This window comes from Pseudorasbora parva, chromosome 1 (genome assembly GCF_024679245.1).
Source record: "Pseudorasbora parva isolate DD20220531a chromosome 1, ASM2467924v1, whole genome shotgun sequence".
In the NCBI taxonomy this organism is placed as follows: domain Eukaryota; kingdom Metazoa; phylum Chordata; class Actinopteri; order Cypriniformes; family Gobionidae; genus Pseudorasbora; species Pseudorasbora parva.
In genome coordinates, this window is record NC_090172.1 from 55,104,667 (window position 1) to 55,123,660 (window position 18,994).

Genomic DNA, 18,994 nt, shown 5'->3' on the forward strand with positions numbered 1-18,994 from the left:
TTTTCTCTCCATATAATCATTGCTTTACAGATAGTTATGTGCCGTCCCTTCTGGGTACCCTTGCATGGATATCAAGTAAAAGGGTTATTGAGTCTAAATTATGTGTTGCCTAGAGTGTTACGGAAGATTGTTTCGCAACAGAGCACCAGACAAAAACAATAAACATTGCATGCTTCTTTAAAGATGCACGCTTTGTTTAGTTTCAGCACGAGAGAACCGTTGTCTAAACGTGATCAATCAGTGTAATAAGAATGTAAACATGGTTTACGAATGTACAGCTTTCCCAGAATTAAGAACAAAATTATGAACGGAACACTGAACGAGATAATGCAAGATTATGCTGACAGGAGGAAAAAAGGAGCAGAGTGGCCCCTAATTCTTGAAGACCATTTCCGATGGTGGTCTGCAGCGTGTCACTCTTCTGCTGGATTAGCACTGAATGAAAACAAATGTGCGTTTTTTTAAAAACATTTCGTGGAGATAAACCCTGAAACTAATGCTGTACCATGAACCACACTGGCACGGTTTGAAAGTCAGATGCTTGACAAGTTCCATGCATTGATTAAATAGACACTGACCATATGTTACTCTTAAAATGAAATTGGGAAACACATATTTTACTTCTTTTAATTGTTTTTTACAAAATATACAACATGCACACACACACACACACACACACACATACACACACACACATATATATACATATACACTGATCTGACTTAACATTATGTCCACATTTCTAATACAGCATTAACTTCTTGAGCAATTTAAGGTACGTGCATCAATGAGCCTTAGCCGCCCATTACCCCGTTGCCGGTTCACCTTTGTTCCTTCCTTCGACCACTTTTGATAGACATTGACCACTGCGGACCGGGAACATCCCAGAAGAGCTGCAGTTTTAGAGATGTTCTGCAGTTTCTGAGATGTTCCCAGTTGTCCTCATCAAACTCCCTCAGATTCTTACGCTTGACCATTCAAAACATCAACTTTGAGGACAAAATGTTCACTTAATATATCCTACACCTCACCTGTGATAATGAGTTAATCAGTGTTATTCACTTCACCTGTCAGTGGTCATACTGTTATGCCTGATGGATGTGTGTGTGTGTATGTATGTATGTATGTATGTATGTATATATATATATATATATATATATATATATATATATATATATATATATATATATATATATATATATATATATATATATATATATATATATATATATATATATATATATTTATATATATATATATATATATATATATATACACACACACACATACATACATACACACACATACACACACATACACACACACACACACACTCACACGCATACCTACATACTTACACATACAGACACACACTTTTTTTTTAAAGAAGTGTCTTACGCTCTCACCAAGGCTGCATTTATTTAATAAAAAATAAAGTAACAACAGTAGTATTGTAAAATATTATTGTAATTTAAAATGTCTTAAACATGCTATTTAAATATATTTTAAAATGTCACATTATCCTTCAGAAATCATTCTAATAAGCTGATTTGAAACATTTCTTATTATCAATGTCAAAAACAGTTGTGCTGCTTAATATGTTTGTTAAATTATTATTTAAATATAAAGGTCAAAAGAACAGCATTTATTTTAGCTATAAATATTTTGTAACCTTATAAATGTCTTTACTGTCAATTCTGAGCAATTTAATGCATCATTTGTGAATTTTAAAAAGTATTAATTTCTTTAAAAATAATTGTATTATTTTTAAAAAGGGCTATTATTTATGATAATAAATTAACATTTATGTGTAAAAAATATTTGTGCACTATCTCTAAGTTGCAAAATATTGTCTAAGTTCACAGCCTGGCGGACATAATGGTTTACCGCTAGTTTTGATAAAGATAAACAATGTTAAAAGTGTGACTGAGCTTACAGCATTATTTATAAGCGGGCAGCCCCCCTTTATCAGCTGTGTTTCACTTCTCTGTCTGTCGCCGCAAGTACCATCATTGATCACATGACCACAGTTATTTCCTGTTTCATGTAGCTTTTATTGGATGCCTCTAAGGGTATTGAGAAGAACAGGAAATAGGGCGTGCTAGAGGAAACAATCCTTCAGTGAGCACAGACTCATACTCCCTTACAAATTCACTGATGCAGAAGTGGCATTAACTCACTGATTTCTGATTTATTTGCATGTTTTTTTGTTTGTTTGCGTGTGTGTGTCTGCATGATTGATTGTGGGTGTGGTATTGGGATATAGGTAATAGGTGCATTTGCATGCTGTCCAAACTTGATGGGAAACTAAACACATGCTAAGCATGTCCTGTGGCGCTCATGTCTGCATTGATTCCTGCTTGCATGCACTTTGTGAATCTGATTTCATGCCTCATGCAGTAACTGACTAATGTCTCTTCTTGAAATCAGGGTCAGGAGGAACAGTGAGAAAAGTAAGGACCCGCAAGACAAGACCAAACAGAGGCTTTCTAAGAAAGCGGCCTCTTCCACAAACTTACTCACACGGTCTCCAAGTCTGGAGAGGTGAGAACCGCTTTTTTTTATTTCAAGCGTTCTCATCACTTGTCATAAGGGAATGTTTCCCAAGAGTGAATAAATAAGTTAAGCTCTATCAGCACAATCTATGATGCTGTCGATACCACAGAAAATCATTATGACTCATCCCCCAAAGATTGTTGTGGTAATGCACGTACGATAGATGGTCTATCAGAGGGTTTCAAAGAAAAACAGTGATGCTCTTATGTATTGTTCAAGCATTTACATTGATTCTGTTTTTTGAGTTGTAAAGTTGTCTAAATCATTCTTTACTGTCTGTGGAGTTTGCTCCTTGTAGGATTAGTCCTGTTAATGTCTATTCTTTCCCTTGGATTTCATGTAAAATGTTACTGGTTTAAAATGTTTACCAGGTTTATTAAGTTGGCCCCACTTTATATTAGGTGGCCTTAAGTACTATGAACTTAAATCAAAAATAAGTACAATGTACTTACTGTGTTCAAATTGTACTGTAAAGCACTTTTGCTGATAATGAGGTGGGATACGGGTAGAGTTAGGGACAGGTGTGGTGGTGTGGGTCAGTTTAAGGATAGGGTTAGGTGTAAGGGAAGTGCCAACTGTGTAATTACAAATGTAACTACAGATATTAATTACAGACGTAATTACATGCAGGTATTTTTAAAATGTAAGGACAATGTAAACATGTATGTACACAATAAGTGCATTGTATCTATCAAATGATTAATTACAATGTTAGTACCTAGTAGTTAAGGCCACCTAATATAAAGTGGGTCCATTAAAGGGGGGGTGAAATGCTGTTTCATACATACTGAGCTTTTTACACTGTTAAAGACTTGGATTCCCATCCTAAACATAGTCAAAATTTCAAAAACTAATGTTGGACGTTTGATAGAGTATTTCTGTGTTAAAAATACTCCTTCCGGTTTCTCACAAGTTTCGGAGAGTTTTTTTCGAGTATGAGTCTACTTGATGTTATTAGACCGGAAGGTCCTTGTATGGGCCGTACGGGCTCTTCTCCCGGTAGGGTGCGCGCGCGCGTGACTAGAGCGAGAGAGGAAATGCACGCCCATAAACACTCTCTCGGCTGCAGATCCAGTCGTCCGTGAACACTTATGACGCGCCGCGCTCCACTTTATTCCTATGGGTGACGTCGAGCGACTTCAACACTTCAGCACAGCATTCCGGGAAGGCAGCGCTGCATTTAAACCGATTTGAACGCAGAAATGACGGGAAGCTTCACAACATCGCTTCAGTCGCGTCTCAAAATGGATTTACACGCCACTGCTGTCACAGGACTTCACCAAATCATACCAAAGAAGTGTGTTTTTGACGAAGCGGTCCCAGCGATAAAGGTTCGGTCCTGCTTTGGAAGCAGCCTGTGAGTAAAACTGCTTCAAATGTCTCTGCTATTGGCTATCGTCGCGAGAGTAAACATCAGTAAACGACACGATCGCGTGCTTCGTCATTCAAATGCGCTAACGGTTACTCCATTGCTGTTCTCTGTTGTATAACATTACACTAGTCTGACATGCAAAACCGTTTTGCTTGCTACCTCTAAGGTCTAGTCACATACAATAGTCCATAAACCGAATCATGTCCTCATAAATTGCGAGTAAAGACACACAAAGGCCACTGAATACAGTACATACCACAGAGACGGACGTCCTGCTGTTGCTGTTTCTCCTGTTCAATTTATTTCTGCCTCAGATTTGATTCTGGATCATATCTGTATTAGCTGAGATAGCCATGGGTCTCTCCACGCTTGAGGACGTCACCGCTTTGTTCGCGATTGTCATTCTTTAGCTCTGCCCACTCGATACGCCTCCAGCCGCTCGGTTTTTTCCAGAAAGACTCGGTACAGCCTATATTTCTTTTATAAATATAATACAACTAACGAGGGAGACACATTCCCGTTTACAGCTGGTCTTTTAATCCATCTCTTTTGTCCACTTTCAACCACTTCTGTCCAGATTTCATCGAGGGTGGGGGGGGGGGTCTTTGGGTTGTGAGTGTAAATGTATGGAGAGTAAACGTCTTTTGTGGATGTTTGAACACATTCGATTACATGAGCATTTACACTACAAAAGCAATCCAGTCATATGCGTTTTCAACTACCTCTGGAAGTGGTCGAAAGTGGATGAGCTCAAAACATTTAAGACCCCGTTAACACCTGGATTTAGCATTGTGTACTTGTAATCCAATCGACCGAAACGCATTTTAAAGGATTAGTTAACCCAAAAATGAAAACTCTTTCATTAATTACTCACCCTCATACCATTCCAGACCCATACGACCTCATCTTATGTTCATCTTCGGAACACAATTGAAGATATATTTGTTGAAATCCGATGGCTCAGAAAGGCCTTCATTGACACCAATGTCATTTCCTCTCTCAGGACCCATAAAGGCACTAAAGACGTCGTTACGAAGCCCATCTCAGTACAGTGGTTCTACAGTAATTTTATGAAGCAACGAGAATTAGTTTTTGTGTGCAAAAATTTTTTTATGAATAACAACTTATATAGTGATGTGCCAATTTCAAAACAAAGCTTCCTGAAGCTTCGGAGCTTAATAAATCAGCGTATTGATTCATGATTTGGATCGCGGGTCAAACCGCCAAACTGCTGAAATCATGTGACTTTGGAGATCCGAATCATGAATCGATACGCTGATTTATTAAGTAAATCATTTTATTTCTTGTAAAATGATTGTTAAATATCTTATTTAGTTTCTATAATAATAATAATAATAATAATAATAATAATAATAATAATAATAATTTAATATTTTAGTTTCATAGCTGAAGTATAGTTTTTGTGATGCAAATAGCCTAAAAAACTTAAAAAGATGAAATTAAAAATCAAAAAAGTGTCTTGTTGTACTGAAGGGTTGATGTGATTTCCATGTTTTAATATATGTTCTTTGTTTTGAGTATGTTAAATGATTCATTCATTTATTTATGTGTTTGTCTCCATAGCCGTGCAAAAGACCTTATCTCGAGCACAGGTAAGGCGTCTCTCACTTTATCTCTCCTTCTTTTACCTCCTTATTCTTATCTGAGCGGCCTAGCTGTGTCATAACTCAGACTTGCTTCAGGTCGATGTTTTTACTTTATTTCTCAAGGTACTTCTTCTCTGTATAGAGACTGTCAGTTACTTATTGTCACATTATTAATGCAGTTTTCAATGCTCCTTTCTCTTCTCATGGCTTGCAGCATGTTTGATTACTGCAAAAGCTGTCATTAGTTGGGGAAATGAGATCATTTGAACCTTTCTGACTGTCACTCATCATGTAGTCACTGTCAGTTCAGTGTTTAGTTTCCCACAACCAGGAATGTCAGGTTACAATTTCTTGAATACATTTTTTTCCCCTCAGTCAAAGAAAGAAAAGCATGTATTTAAAGAATCAGCAACATAATATATTTTAGTCTCTCATCAACACCTCAAAAATACAGCTGTGGATTCAGAATAATAACGGAAACAACTTTTCAGCTTTTATAATTGCATTTTAACCAAGGCGGTCGCAGCCAACCCAGGGACCCACTAATACAATAACGCTTGGTTTTCTCATTAAGCCTCTATAATTACTTTCATACATAATATTATTGCAATATGCTGATTGTTACATTATGTACCTTTTACCTTGTCTTGGTTTTATTGTGCCACTGTATAATATGAGGGATGCTGTATTTATAGTACATTTGTTTAAAAGTGTGTTGTACACTATTCAGACGCAACCCAATCAATTGAATGGAAACATAGCTAGTGTGTGCATGATATTTTTTTGGAAATTGACATTTTTACAGGTTCTTTGATTAATAAAAAGTTCAAATGGACAGCACTTATTTAAAATAGAAATCTTTTTTACATGTAAATGTTTTTAACGTATTTAACAGTAGTGTATCCATCCCCCCCCCCCCCCCCCCCGCCCCCCGCCCCCGCCCGCGGTAGCTTCATGGGCCCCAGACAAAAATTCTAGATCTGAGAACAGATTGTGTTTAAATGCAATGCAGTAAAGTCACTGCGGATATAAACATTTATGAGCAAGCGTTACTGAGCACAGGGAATTTTAATTACCATGATAAGCCATAAGTGGTCACATGGTGTCTAGTCTTTAGATACATATTTATATGTTTGTTTATTCGTTGCGCGTTTCCTTCAGCAGTGAGACACAGGAGTGCTTGTGCTCACACTGGAAAGTTTCTCTCGTCGGTTATGCAACCCCACTACTCGACTTCTCTGACCAGATGATGGATGTCTGTTTCCTTTTCCCTGCGTGCCAGAAATTCACACATTTTCACAGGCCATCCTAGGCCTTTTCATTTGTGTGTGTGTGGCGTTTTAATAATTTATTCACCTGCACACTTCACCGAATGGGAAAAGCAAATGGGGGGTTTTATTTGAGTATCGTGACTGCGCTCAACATCAAACATATGTTGTTTTTCCCCTCTGGGATGAAACTGACACATTTATGGAATGTTGTTTCGCCGTCACCTGGGCTACATCTCTCTGGTAACATTGACATAGCGGTCCCGTCTGAGTCATATATAGTTTAAACTCTAAACCGTGTGATGCTTCAGAGGAATACAATCCCACTTTCTCTTCTATCAAAACAACCCATACTATTTAAAAGATCTTCAACTGTCAGCGATGTTGTGACACAAACTTTGCGTATTGGTTTCTGGCTGTTGCTTTTATTGTCATTCCATTGCAATAGACACACAATTTGACTGGCTTGCCTCATTGCTTTTTAAAGCCCTGTTAAAGGGATAGTTCACCCAAAAATGAAAATTGGATCTGCTTACCTCCATAGCATCCAAGATGTAGGTGTGTTTGTTTCTTCAGTAGATTTTTAACTCCAACCGTTGCTCGTATAATGCATGTCAATGGGGTGTATTTCTATGAGAGTCACTATGAGAGTAAAAAACACATAGACATACGAATTAAACCCTGCGGCTCGTGGCGACACATTGATGTCTTAAGACATGAAGCAATCAGTTTCTGCAGGAAAATGAACAGTATTTTTTATTTTATTTTTAACCTTATATCAGACAAATCTCCTCTAGTATTCCCTTCTGTCAAGTAAGGTCAAAAACCCGGCGCAATCATATTATATATTTACATAGATGCCTCATTCGACCGATCCACACCATCCGCGCAAGCACTAATGAGGATTCTATATATATATATATATATATATATATATATATATATATATATATATACATACATACATACATACATACATACATACATACCATATATATATATATATATGGTCGTGCCAGGTTTTTGACCTTCTTCGGCAGAAGTAATGACATTGGGAATATTAGATGAGATTCATCTGCTATGAGGTAGAAACCGATCATTTTGTGTCTTAAGACATCAATGTGTCGCCCCGAGCCGCAGGGTTTAATATGGATTCGTATGTCTATGTGTTTTTTACTCTCATAGTGACTCTCATAGAAATACACCCCATTGACATGCATTATACGAGCAACGGTTGGAGTTAAAAATCTTCATTTGTTCTACTGAAGAAACAAACACACCTACATCTTGGATGACCTGGGGTAAGCAGATAAACATCAAATTTTCACTTTTGGGTGAACTATCCCTTTAAAGACAGACTTTTCCCTGTGGATGCAGGCCAAATCCAGGTCCAGACAATGACAGCGATGAGTCAGAGAGGTGTTCTCGTTGGAGCTCCCTGTAGAGCTGGTTGGAGTGCAGTTGGGCTGCAGGAATTCCTAATGTGTTTCGCAGCTGCAGAGATGATGTTTGTTTGTGTTTTGTCTTTTAACAGGTTCTCAGGGGTCCAGGAGGGGAACTCAGAGTATGTTTCTAAGGACTGGATTCTTACTGATTGTTACCTAAAAATATTCTCTTAAAAAAAAAATCGTATTCACATTTTCATGTTGTGCATTTTTGTCTCAAGTCACATTCATTTTTCCTACAGATCAGTCGATCAAGATGTTCATCCGTGGACGACCGATCACCATGTACATTCCTTCAAACATTCTAAACTACGAGGAGCTGAAAATGGATCTGCCCTCACAGAAACTAGATCTCGACTGGGTGTATCCTAAAACAGTTCTTTTGTCAATGTTCAATGTTTTTTTTAGCATTTATATTTTTATTTATGTATTACATTTAAAAATTGATTATTTTCATATAAATTAATTGTAAAGTAATTATAAAATAAAATCAACTTAACATGTCATTTTATTGCATTCATACAGCACATATGCACTGCTGTTTAAAGGTTTTTGATCGGTTAGGTTTTTAATCCTTTTAGAAGTCTCTTCTGCTCACCAAGGCTGCATTTATTTTATTAAAAATACAAAAAACAGTAATATTGTGAAATATTATTAAAATGTAAAATACCTGTTTTCTTTTTTTAAATATTTTAAAATGTAATTTATTTCTGTGATCAAAGCTTAATTTTCAGCATCATTACTCCAGTCTTCAGTGTCACATGATACATCAGAAATCATTTCAATATTCGGATTTGCTGCTCAAGAAACATATCGGATTATCATCAATGTTAAAAACAGTTGTGTAAACATTTTTTTCAGGATTCTTTGATTCATAGAAAGTTCAAAAGAACAGCATTTATTTAAAATAGAATCTTTTATAACATTATAAATGTCCTTACTGTTACTTTTGATCAATTTAATGCATCCTTGTTGAATAAATGTATTAATTTCTTTCATTTTTTCCCCCAAAAATAAATAAATAAATAAAAATTACTGACCCAAAACTTTTGAACGGCAGTACAATGTTGCAAAAGCTTTATATTTCAGATGAATGCTGTTCTTTTGAACTTTCTGTTCATCAAATAATCCTAAAGAAAATGTTTTACGCAACAGTGTTTTCAACATTGATAATAATCAGAAATGTTTCTTGAGCAGTAATCATCATATTTGAATGATTTCTGAAGGATCGTGACACTGAAGACTGGAGTAATGATGCTGAAAATTCAGCTTTGATCACAGAAATAAATGACACTTTAAAATATATATGTCAAATTCGACCGAAATTAGCTGCTACAGGAGTGACTGCGGTGTTAATGTCAAGCCCTGCGTGAATGTAAATATTTATTTGTTAAATCAGTGAATTCGATTTTCTTTCTATACTGCATAGTTATTAGCGAATCTTCCTTGATCCTTTTATTTTCAGCTATGGTTACAGGGGCCGGGACTGTCGAGCAAACCTTTACCTGTTGCCGTCTGGAGAAGCAGTTTATTTTATTGCGTGCGTTGTGGTTCTGTATCATATCAGCAACCAAACACAAAGACATTATCGCAAGCACACAGACTGTGTAAGATGGTGAGTTTGCATTATGATTGAGCACCTAATTTGTTTTCTGATTATTATGTCCTTACTTTTTCTCTTACTTTTTGGCCTGTAGTCTTGCCATCCACCCGGACAAGGTCCGTGTAGCATCCGGGCAGACGGCAGGGGTAGACAAAGATGGCAAGGTGAATAATTCACATTTCACTGATTTACAAGATGTGATATGGTCATGTCTTTTTGTGTTAAAAAAAATCACAGTTATGCTCAGTTTTGGTAGACTGGGTAAACCGATTTGATTTCACCTTGCAGCTCAGGCTTGAAACCTGTACATTAAATTATCCTACTTACATTTACATTTATGCATTTGGCAGACACTTTTAACCAAAGCGACTTACATTGCATACAAGGTACACATTTTACATTATTGTCAATTGTTGCTTTCCCTGGGAATCGAACCCATGACCTTGGCGTTGCTAGCGCCATGCTCTATTGGTTGAACTACAGGAAAACTTCTGTTACACTTTTGCGGGAACCAATCACAAACGGGCTTATGCACCTATTGCCGCGTTTAACACAGTGGATAGAGAAATGATGGATCGATGCCCATTGCCACGCCTCTTGTGGTCTGATTGGTTGAAGGACTATCCAATTGCGTACCGAGTCATTTGAACTATGCCCGTTGATAACGCCTCTTGTGCAGTAGAAAATACAGAGCAGACTCCCTAGACCAATGTTCAATCTTAAAAGATTGAGCTTAATCTGTTGATAGCTAGACAACAGTTTTGGTTTAGTCACCTGTTTTCTTAAATTCCATTTTTCTCCTTTTCCTGCCACTAATAAGTTTCCATGCCAATTCATTTGTTCATCATATCACCATGTGTATTTAAGTTCCTCAACTTCACTCGTTCTTGGTCTGCTTTTGTTTGTGCATGGCAGACTGTTTCGAGTTGGCAGCTTATGTTTAATAAAGACGGTTGTTATTTGTACCTTCTTCTTTATCCTTGAACTTAAACAGTTACAGCTAATTAGTATGGTAATTGACATTAGATAGTTTTGGGAAGTCAAAATTGTAGTGTGCCGTACTATATAAACCATATAAAATCCCATTTCTACAGTGTTTTTACAAATTATTTTATTGTTTATACATGTCGCTTTTATGACCTCATGCATTTGTAATATTTTTAGCTTTAAAAATAATTTGTCACATCACAGGAACTTTTCAGTTAACTTGTAAAAGCAAAATGGTGATTCAAATTTTGAACAAAATTTTATGAAATGGTCCTGTTATACATTCATAAAAAAGAAGAAAGAAAAAAAATCTTATGCATACATTCCCTGCTTATGCTTTCTATGCGATTATGTGTGTTTGTCAGCCTCTTCAGCCCTTTGTGCACATTTGGGACTCCAACACACTAGTGACACTGCAGCAGATCGGCCTCGGCACATTTGAGCGAGGTGTCGGAGCCGTGGCATTTTCCAATTCAGTGAGTATTGCCTCCCATTTTATGGTTCCAGTTGAAACACAGCAGGCAGAGAGAGCAGAGTGATGTTACCATGTGCAAAAAATATAGAATATCAAGAAAAAATTATAAATAAATGATGTAAATAAATCCTATAATCAAGGTTCCTGACTTTTGGCCTGGACTAGACTAGAAACATTGATTTTTATATATACACATTGACTATAATATATAAGTATATAACATATATTTCCTTTTTTCTTGCTATAGGATAATGGTACATTCCTTTGTGTGATTGATGATTCCAATGAACACATGCTTTCTGTATGGGACTGGAATAAAAATATAAAGCATGTTGAAGTCAAGGTGTGTTCACACACACACACACACACACACGTTTGTTTTTGTGACATATGGGGACATTCCATAGGCGTAATGGTTTTTATACCGTACAAACCATATTTTCTATCCCCCTACACTGCCCCTGCCCCTAAACCTACCCATCACAGAAAATATTCTGCATTTTTACTTTCTAAAAAAACTCATCCTGTATGATTTATAAGCCTTTTGAAAAGTGGGGACATGGCCAATGTCCTCATATTTCACCCTTTCTCTGTAATACCCATATCATTATATGTATATATATTATGTCCTCATTTGTCAAAAAAACATGCCGACACACACACACACACACACACATCTGGTTCACTATCTTTGTGGGGACTCTTCATAGATGTAAGGGTATTTATACTGTACAAACTGTATATTCTCTCCCCTTACACTACCCCTAAACCTACCCTTCACACAAAACTTTCTAATTTTTTCAATTTAAAAAAAGAATAATTAAAAAAATATATATTTATATATATTCCTCATGGGGACCTCAATTTAGGTAACAAAAGAGTGTGCATACAGGTTGAAGTCCCAATTGGGACAGAAAAAACATGAACACACACAACTGCTCAATAGTATCTATTATTATTATGAATAATATCTATATAAAGCTACATGGATCTAGTTTACATTCTCATGTTTAGTAGCGCAACAGTATTTTTTTTGAACGCATGCACAGTTTATCCTAAAAGCAGCTCCAGGTTTGACCCTCCATTATGTCCCTAAATTGTTTTACAATGTATTTTACCTTTTACGATACATTATCCTGGTTATTATTTTAGCAGCTCTTGACTGAATTTACTGTACAGCTGCTTCTACCCTGTGTTCTGTAAAACTCAGCTTTATTGTAGATAGTTTCCTTCTCTGTGTGACCCCTTGTCACAAATATTTCTTCCTATTTCTGCCCGAGCAGTTTGAGGGGGTTGCTATGGGAGCCGCTAAATATTTTACAGTAGATTTGTGTGTAGATTTGAGTGACTGCGGGCGTTTTCAAGACTGGCCATTGTATGAAGTCATTTTTCTTCCTCGTGTTTTATTTTGGGGCTGTGCTGCTATTAATGGTTTTAGGAAGTAGTTGGACTTAGAATAGCATGACGCTTTGTCAAGAGAGTTCTGTTTGCTGACTGCGTTAATCTAGATTTTCATCTCCGTATGAATCCGATTATTTTCTTTAAAGTCGAAAAAGAAAAGGAGATGAACAAACAGAACATGGTTTCTGTACAAAATTAAAGAGCCTGAACCATTTAGAAATCATAAGAAATTACATTATATTCTGCAGAACTTTGAAGAGGTATTTACAGTTTCTGGATTACACTTTTTAATAATACAGGACAATTACAGTCATTTTCTATCATTAAACTGACATGAGCTGAAGATTGACTGGATGTTTGAAGTTGAATTGCAGCTTTTCTCCTGTAATAACACAGAGCCATTGGCACGGTCATATATACTGTGGAAAACCATATGTCTTCACGGTGTGTGTGTGTGTGTGTGTGTGTGTGTGTGTGTGTGTGTGTGTGTGTGTGTGTGTGTGTGTGTGTGTGTGTGTGTGTGTGTGTGTGTGTGTGTGTGTGTTTGTTTCAGAGCACTAATGAGGCAGTCTTAGCTGTGGACTTCAGCCCTACAGACACCAGCAACATCGTCTCCAGTGGCAAGTCCCACGTCTACTTCTGGACCATGAGTGCTGGCACAATGACCAAGAAACAGGGCATCTTTGGAGTGAGTCCATATTTGGCCACCAAGTTGACTGTCCTTCATTGTAAATTCAGTACCATGTGCTTTTCCATGCACGAAAATGGGAATAAATTATATAAAGTAAAGGGGGAGCAAAAATGACAGTAAAGTTATTTTCTATTTCTATTTTCTATTTAATTTATTTTTGAATTAAATGCTTTTCCTTTGAACTTTATATTCATTAAAGAATCGTGAAAAGATTCATCACGGTTTCCACAAAAATATTAAGCAGCACAAATCTTTTCAACATTGATAATAATATTACATGTTTCTCGAAAACCAAATCAGCAGATTAAGAATGATTTCTGAATGATCATGTGACACTGAATATTTTTTTTTAATATTTTTTATATTTAATAGGGTCCTATTATGCTCTTTTACACAGTCAACCAATCAGAGCAACGAAGCGACGCATTTTCAAACGTCAACAGAGCTCAACTGCACTGTGTTGCCAGTCCGCGTTTTTTCCCGCGGGTTGTTTTTTATGTCCGCGGGTTGAAGCGATTATAATGTGATATATAGACCCATGAGTGCGAATTTTAGCAGGCAACCTTGCCAAAATAACACACATTTTACCCCCCAAATGCCATTTTTCCCCCAGAGAATCCCCTCGAGAAGCTATTGTTTAGGGCTAGTAGTTGGCGGGTTTTGTTGTAAAAACTTGGCAACCCTGTCTGCACGCGCTGGAATAAACGATCTTTGCCGGTGTTGTAAAAAAATAAAACAATTTAATCATACACAGAGTACTTACCCAACATGATCATCATTTCAGAGAGAAATTGTGAAGGTGAATGTATATACACACAAGCTCTCCGTTTAAGATTTGAACAAATAAAACCCAAGCCCCTTTGATGACGTGCATGATTACGTTACTGTTGATCATCTGTCCGTTATCGTCTAAAGCCCGCCCTGATGATTTCATTGGTCTGAACAGTTTCTGTTCGGGGATAATTACTCCTCTATGGATCGAGTCCAGACCGAAACGCCCGACCTAAAAATGTTGTGGGTGGGACTATGTTCGCCTGGCATTCAGGCTAGCATTGTTCCTCAGTCTATCTGTATCGCTCTGAGGTGCATTTCCCAAACAACTTTGTAACTTGCTCCTTAACTACCATAGTATGATACAATGTTGAAGAAATCAACTAGCTAGTCATGATGACCGTGTTGTCGCACAATGTGCTCTGATTGGTCGGCATGACCAGTGTGTTGTGATTGGTCAACCGCTTCAGAAATTTCACCCTCCTTACCATAACTGCATGTTTCATCACACTACTAACTCAAATCAGTCAGGCTTCATCCCCTTTATTTTGAGTATGCCTTTAATCTGTAATTATTTACATGAGGAATATTTTGAGGTGTTTGCTCCCTGGAAGAAAACTCAAGACTCCAATGGAGGCGTTTCAGGGAGTTCAGCAACAGTGAGCACTGATATAGAGAATAACGTTCTTTAAACGTTGCAACTTTACAGAACTTTTTCATTCTCAAACAGCATCAAAACCATAATAGGTCCTCTTTAAAATAGAAAATATCTCACAACATTACTGCTTTTACTTTATTTTTTTTAATCTAATAAATGCAGCCTTGGTACTTTTTGAAAAACATTGAAAAATCATACCGATCCTAGACTTTTGAAAGATCGTGTAACTTGGGGTACTATGGTATTTCCATGTGAAATCACCATTTTACCATTCAATAGTAAGTCTGGGACTATTTTACAGTAAATTGCTGCATAGCTGGCGTATGATTAGCTAAAGGCTTACATTGAGTAGAGAACCACTTTATATGTATTCAGCTATGTATTCACTCTGTTTGGCATTTCTGATTTTGTCTGTGTCTTTAACAGAAATACAAAAAGCCCAAGTTCATCATGTGCTTCGTGTTCAGTCTAACGGGTGATGTGCTGACGGGAGACTCTGAGGGGAACATTCTCACGTGGGGAAAATCAGCTGCTGATATCAAAACATTAGGAAAAGGAGCAAAGGGTATGCAAAAATGGTTTCTTCTTTATTTTTTTGGCCTGAGCCAGATAAATTGGGATTCATAACAAATATCAGTACTGTATCAGTTATGAGACAATTTTGTAAATGATTTAATTATCAGCATTCATTTACAGATATTTGAATATATTGGCCAATATTGGATATTCAATGTGTAAGTTTATTTCTCCATTATTTTAAAGGTAATTCAGCATTATCTAGCATAATCAAGTTCAATTTTAAAGCTTGGGTAGGCAATGGGCTACTTTTAAGCCACGGGTTGACGTACAAAATCAGCAAAGAATTCACCCCCTGACGGAGAAAACGCATTGGGGTATTTTTGGGTTAGTTTTGTTTGGCCATTGCGCTAGTTTTGTTGCGCAGACCTGGCAATCATGAGGGTAGAGAAGTATCACTGTGTGTACAATAGATTTTCTTAGTAGTTATTATGCTTTATGGTAAACAACAGATTCTGTTTGCCACAGATGCTATTGATTAGATTTTTACTCAAATCTCTTTCAATCTCTCCAAATTTACATTACTGTTCTGCTCTCTCTTGCCTGCAGAGACATTTCAGATCATGAAGCAGACGCGTGCTCACGAAGGCAGCGTTTTCACTTTGTGCGTCCTGCAGGGCGGAGCTATACTCAGTGGTGGCGGCAAGGACCGAAAGATCATCCGCTGGAGCGCAGACCTGGCGCCTGAAAGAGAGTGTGAGGTAAAACATGAGTCTGTATTACTTTTTAAAACTGCCTGTTTGTAGCTATATGAATATATGAAAGTACAGTGTCAATTGTACGAGTTTATATATCAGAAATTTCTTGGATGTCTTTGTTCTTCTAGATTCCAGAGAATTTTGGTGCCGTCCGCACCATTGCAGATGTAGATGGAGAGGAGCTGCTTGTTGGCACAACCCGAAATGCAATCCTGAGAGGAACATTTTCAGATGGGTTTGTGGCCATTGTACAGGTAGATGGATTGGATTCTTATGCAAATATACATTGTTCAGTCGCCACTAGTTATCTTAAGCATTTGTATTGGATTAGCTAGTTTTGATCTAATTGTGTGAATTTAAAAATTTTCAAATCATTCAATTGTCAGGGACATACGGATGAAATGTGGGGTCTCGCCACACACCCCTCCCAGAACATCTTTCTTACCTGTGGAAATGATCGTCAAGTGTGTGTGTGGAACTCAGAGGACCACAAACTGGACTGGTGCACACCACTAGAGGTCAGAGAGGTCACAGAAAATTGTAACGGCAATTTAAGGCACACTAAGAGCACCTTTAAAAACATCCGCTTAGAAACCTTGTTTTAAAAAATTCTAATTTTCAACCCCCCAAAACCATATTGTCGTGTAAATGAACGGCCAAAATGCATAAAAAGTTTAGCGTTTTGTTGTGTAAACGGCCCCTAAGTATTTTTTGTGTCACTGGCTTTAATCTACACTATACAGTGCATCCGGAAAGTATTAACAGCGCTTCACTTTTTCCACTTGTTACAGCCTTATTCCAAAATGTATTAAATTCTTCTTCTTTTTTACTCAGTTCTACAAACAATACCCCAGTATTGCAGTTCTATAATGAAAATGTGAAAGAAATTTGTTTGAAATCTTTGCAAATTTATTAAAAATACATAAGTACAAGTTTACAAAAAGTACATAAGTATTCACAGTCTTTGCCACGACACTCAAAATTGAGGCCAGGTGCATGAAGTTTGGAACCACCAGGACCCTTCCTAGAGCTGGCCGTCCAGCCAAATTGAGTGATCAGGGGAGAAGGGACTTAGTCAGGGACGTGACCAAGAGCCTGATGATCACTATGACAGAGCTCAAGTGTTTCTCTGTGGAGAGAGGAGAACCACCATCAGAAGAAAAAACAACCATCTCTGCAGCTCTCCACCAATCAGGCCTGTTGAGTGGCCAGACTGAAGCCAGTAAAAGGCCATCTGGAGTTTGCCAAAAGGCACCTGAAGGACTCCCAGACTATGAGAAACAAATTTCTCTGATCTGAAGAAACTCTGTGGTCTAAATGGCACGCATGTCTGGAGGATACCAGGCACCGCTCATCACCTGGACAATACCATTCCTACAGTGAAGCATTGTGGTGGCAGCATCATGCTGTGGGGATGTTTTTCAGCGGCCGGAACTGGGAGACTAGTCAGGATCAAGGGAAAGATGAATGCAGCAAGTAACAGAGACATCCTTGATGAAAACCTGCTCCAGAGTGCTCTGGACGTCAGACTAGCACAAATGTTGCTCTTCCAACAGAACAGCAACCCTAAGCACACAGCCAAGATAACAAAGGAGCGGCTATGGGACAACTCTGTGAATGTATTTGAGTCGCCCAGCAAGAGCCCAGATTTGAAACCGATCGATCATCTCTAGAGAGATCTGAAAATGGCTGTGCATCGACGCTCCCCATCCAACCTAATGGAGCTTAGGAGGTCCTGCAAAGAAGAATTGGAGAAACTGCCCAAAAATGTATGTGTGCCAAACTTGTAGCATCATACTCCAAAATACTTGAGGCTGTAATTGGTGCCAAAGGTGCTTCAATAAAGTATTGAGCAAAGGCTGTAAATACTTATGTACATGAGAATTTTTTCATTGTTTATTTCTAATAAATTTCCAAAGATTTCAAACAAACTTCTTCCACATTGTCATTATGGGGTATTGTCTGTAGAATTAAGGGGAAATAATGAATTTGATCCATTTTGAAATAAGGCTGTAACATAACAAAATGTGGAAAAAGTAAAGTGTTGTGAATACTTTCAGGATACTCTGTATGCTGGCACTATTGACATGAAGGTTGCATCATGCAAGAAAATGTGGTTATCAGTTAATAGAGTGGAAATACTCTGTTTTTATACATTTGTCACCCTTTATCGCACAGCTGAAAGTATTTGATAATATGGGTGGCATTGAGAAATAGTAAACAGCATTTGGCTGTTCATGTGATCTCAATACGCTTACACTAAGATCTTTTTTTTTATTACCATTTAAAATAACATTTCTATTTTTAAATATTTTATTGTTCAAAAATTTGGGGTTGGTAATATTTTTTTTTTTTTTTTAGAGAAGTCTCTTATGCTCACCAAGGGTAAATTTATATAATAAAAAAAACAGTAATATTGTGGAATTTTATTTTAATTTAAATTATGGTTTTCTATTTAAGTTTACTTTGAAATAAATAAATAAAAATTCCAGTTGATGAAAAAAAAATCTACAGCCATTACTTTAGTCTTCAGTGTCACATGATCCTTCAGAAATTAACCTTTATTTTAAGATTCTTTGATGGCTATAAATGCATTTAAAGTCAATTTTGGTGTTTTTCTTCTCAAAAGAAGTTTACGCCACTGATAACATCAAACTAGCCACAAGGGTGGTTATATACCAGGCTAAATGTTCCCATAGTTTAAAACTTTTATGTGGGAAACTAGTGCATATGTAAACATCCACACATTATTATCATACATTTATTGTAATGTAAAATTGATTTGGAATGAATCATTCATCTCTCTAGGAATCTGGTCTGTGTGCTGATTTCTGCCCAAATGGAGCGCTTGTCTCTGTTGGACTGAGTACTGGAAGGTAAAACATT

At 37.1% G+C, this 18,994-nt stretch overlaps 1 protein-coding gene across 3 annotated transcripts in view; it reads left to right on the forward strand.

The window, feature by feature from the left end:
* Window positions 1-18,994, forward strand: part of eml3 (EMAP like 3) — a 53,440-nt gene that overhangs the window by 29,877 nt on the left and 4,569 nt on the right. For all 3 annotated transcript variants that reach the window (XM_067445267.1, XM_067445266.1, XM_067445268.1), the window contains 14 exons: window positions 2,431-2,544; window positions 5,513-5,541; window positions 8,338-8,367; window positions 8,491-8,611; window positions 9,714-9,863; window positions 9,946-10,015; window positions 11,204-11,314; window positions 11,561-11,656; window positions 13,268-13,402; window positions 15,261-15,399; window positions 15,960-16,111; window positions 16,237-16,362; window positions 16,495-16,626; window positions 18,917-18,984. In XM_067445267.1, the coding sequence (XP_067301368.1) occupies window positions 2,431-2,544; window positions 5,513-5,541; window positions 8,338-8,367; window positions 8,491-8,611; window positions 9,714-9,863; window positions 9,946-10,015; window positions 11,204-11,314; window positions 11,561-11,656; window positions 13,268-13,402; window positions 15,261-15,399; window positions 15,960-16,111; window positions 16,237-16,362; window positions 16,495-16,626; window positions 18,917-18,984 (1,473 nt within the window). The remainder of the gene's footprint in view (window positions 1-2,430; window positions 2,545-5,512; window positions 5,542-8,337; window positions 8,368-8,490; window positions 8,612-9,713; window positions 9,864-9,945; window positions 10,016-11,203; window positions 11,315-11,560; window positions 11,657-13,267; window positions 13,403-15,260; window positions 15,400-15,959; window positions 16,112-16,236; window positions 16,363-16,494; window positions 16,627-18,916; window positions 18,985-18,994) is intronic.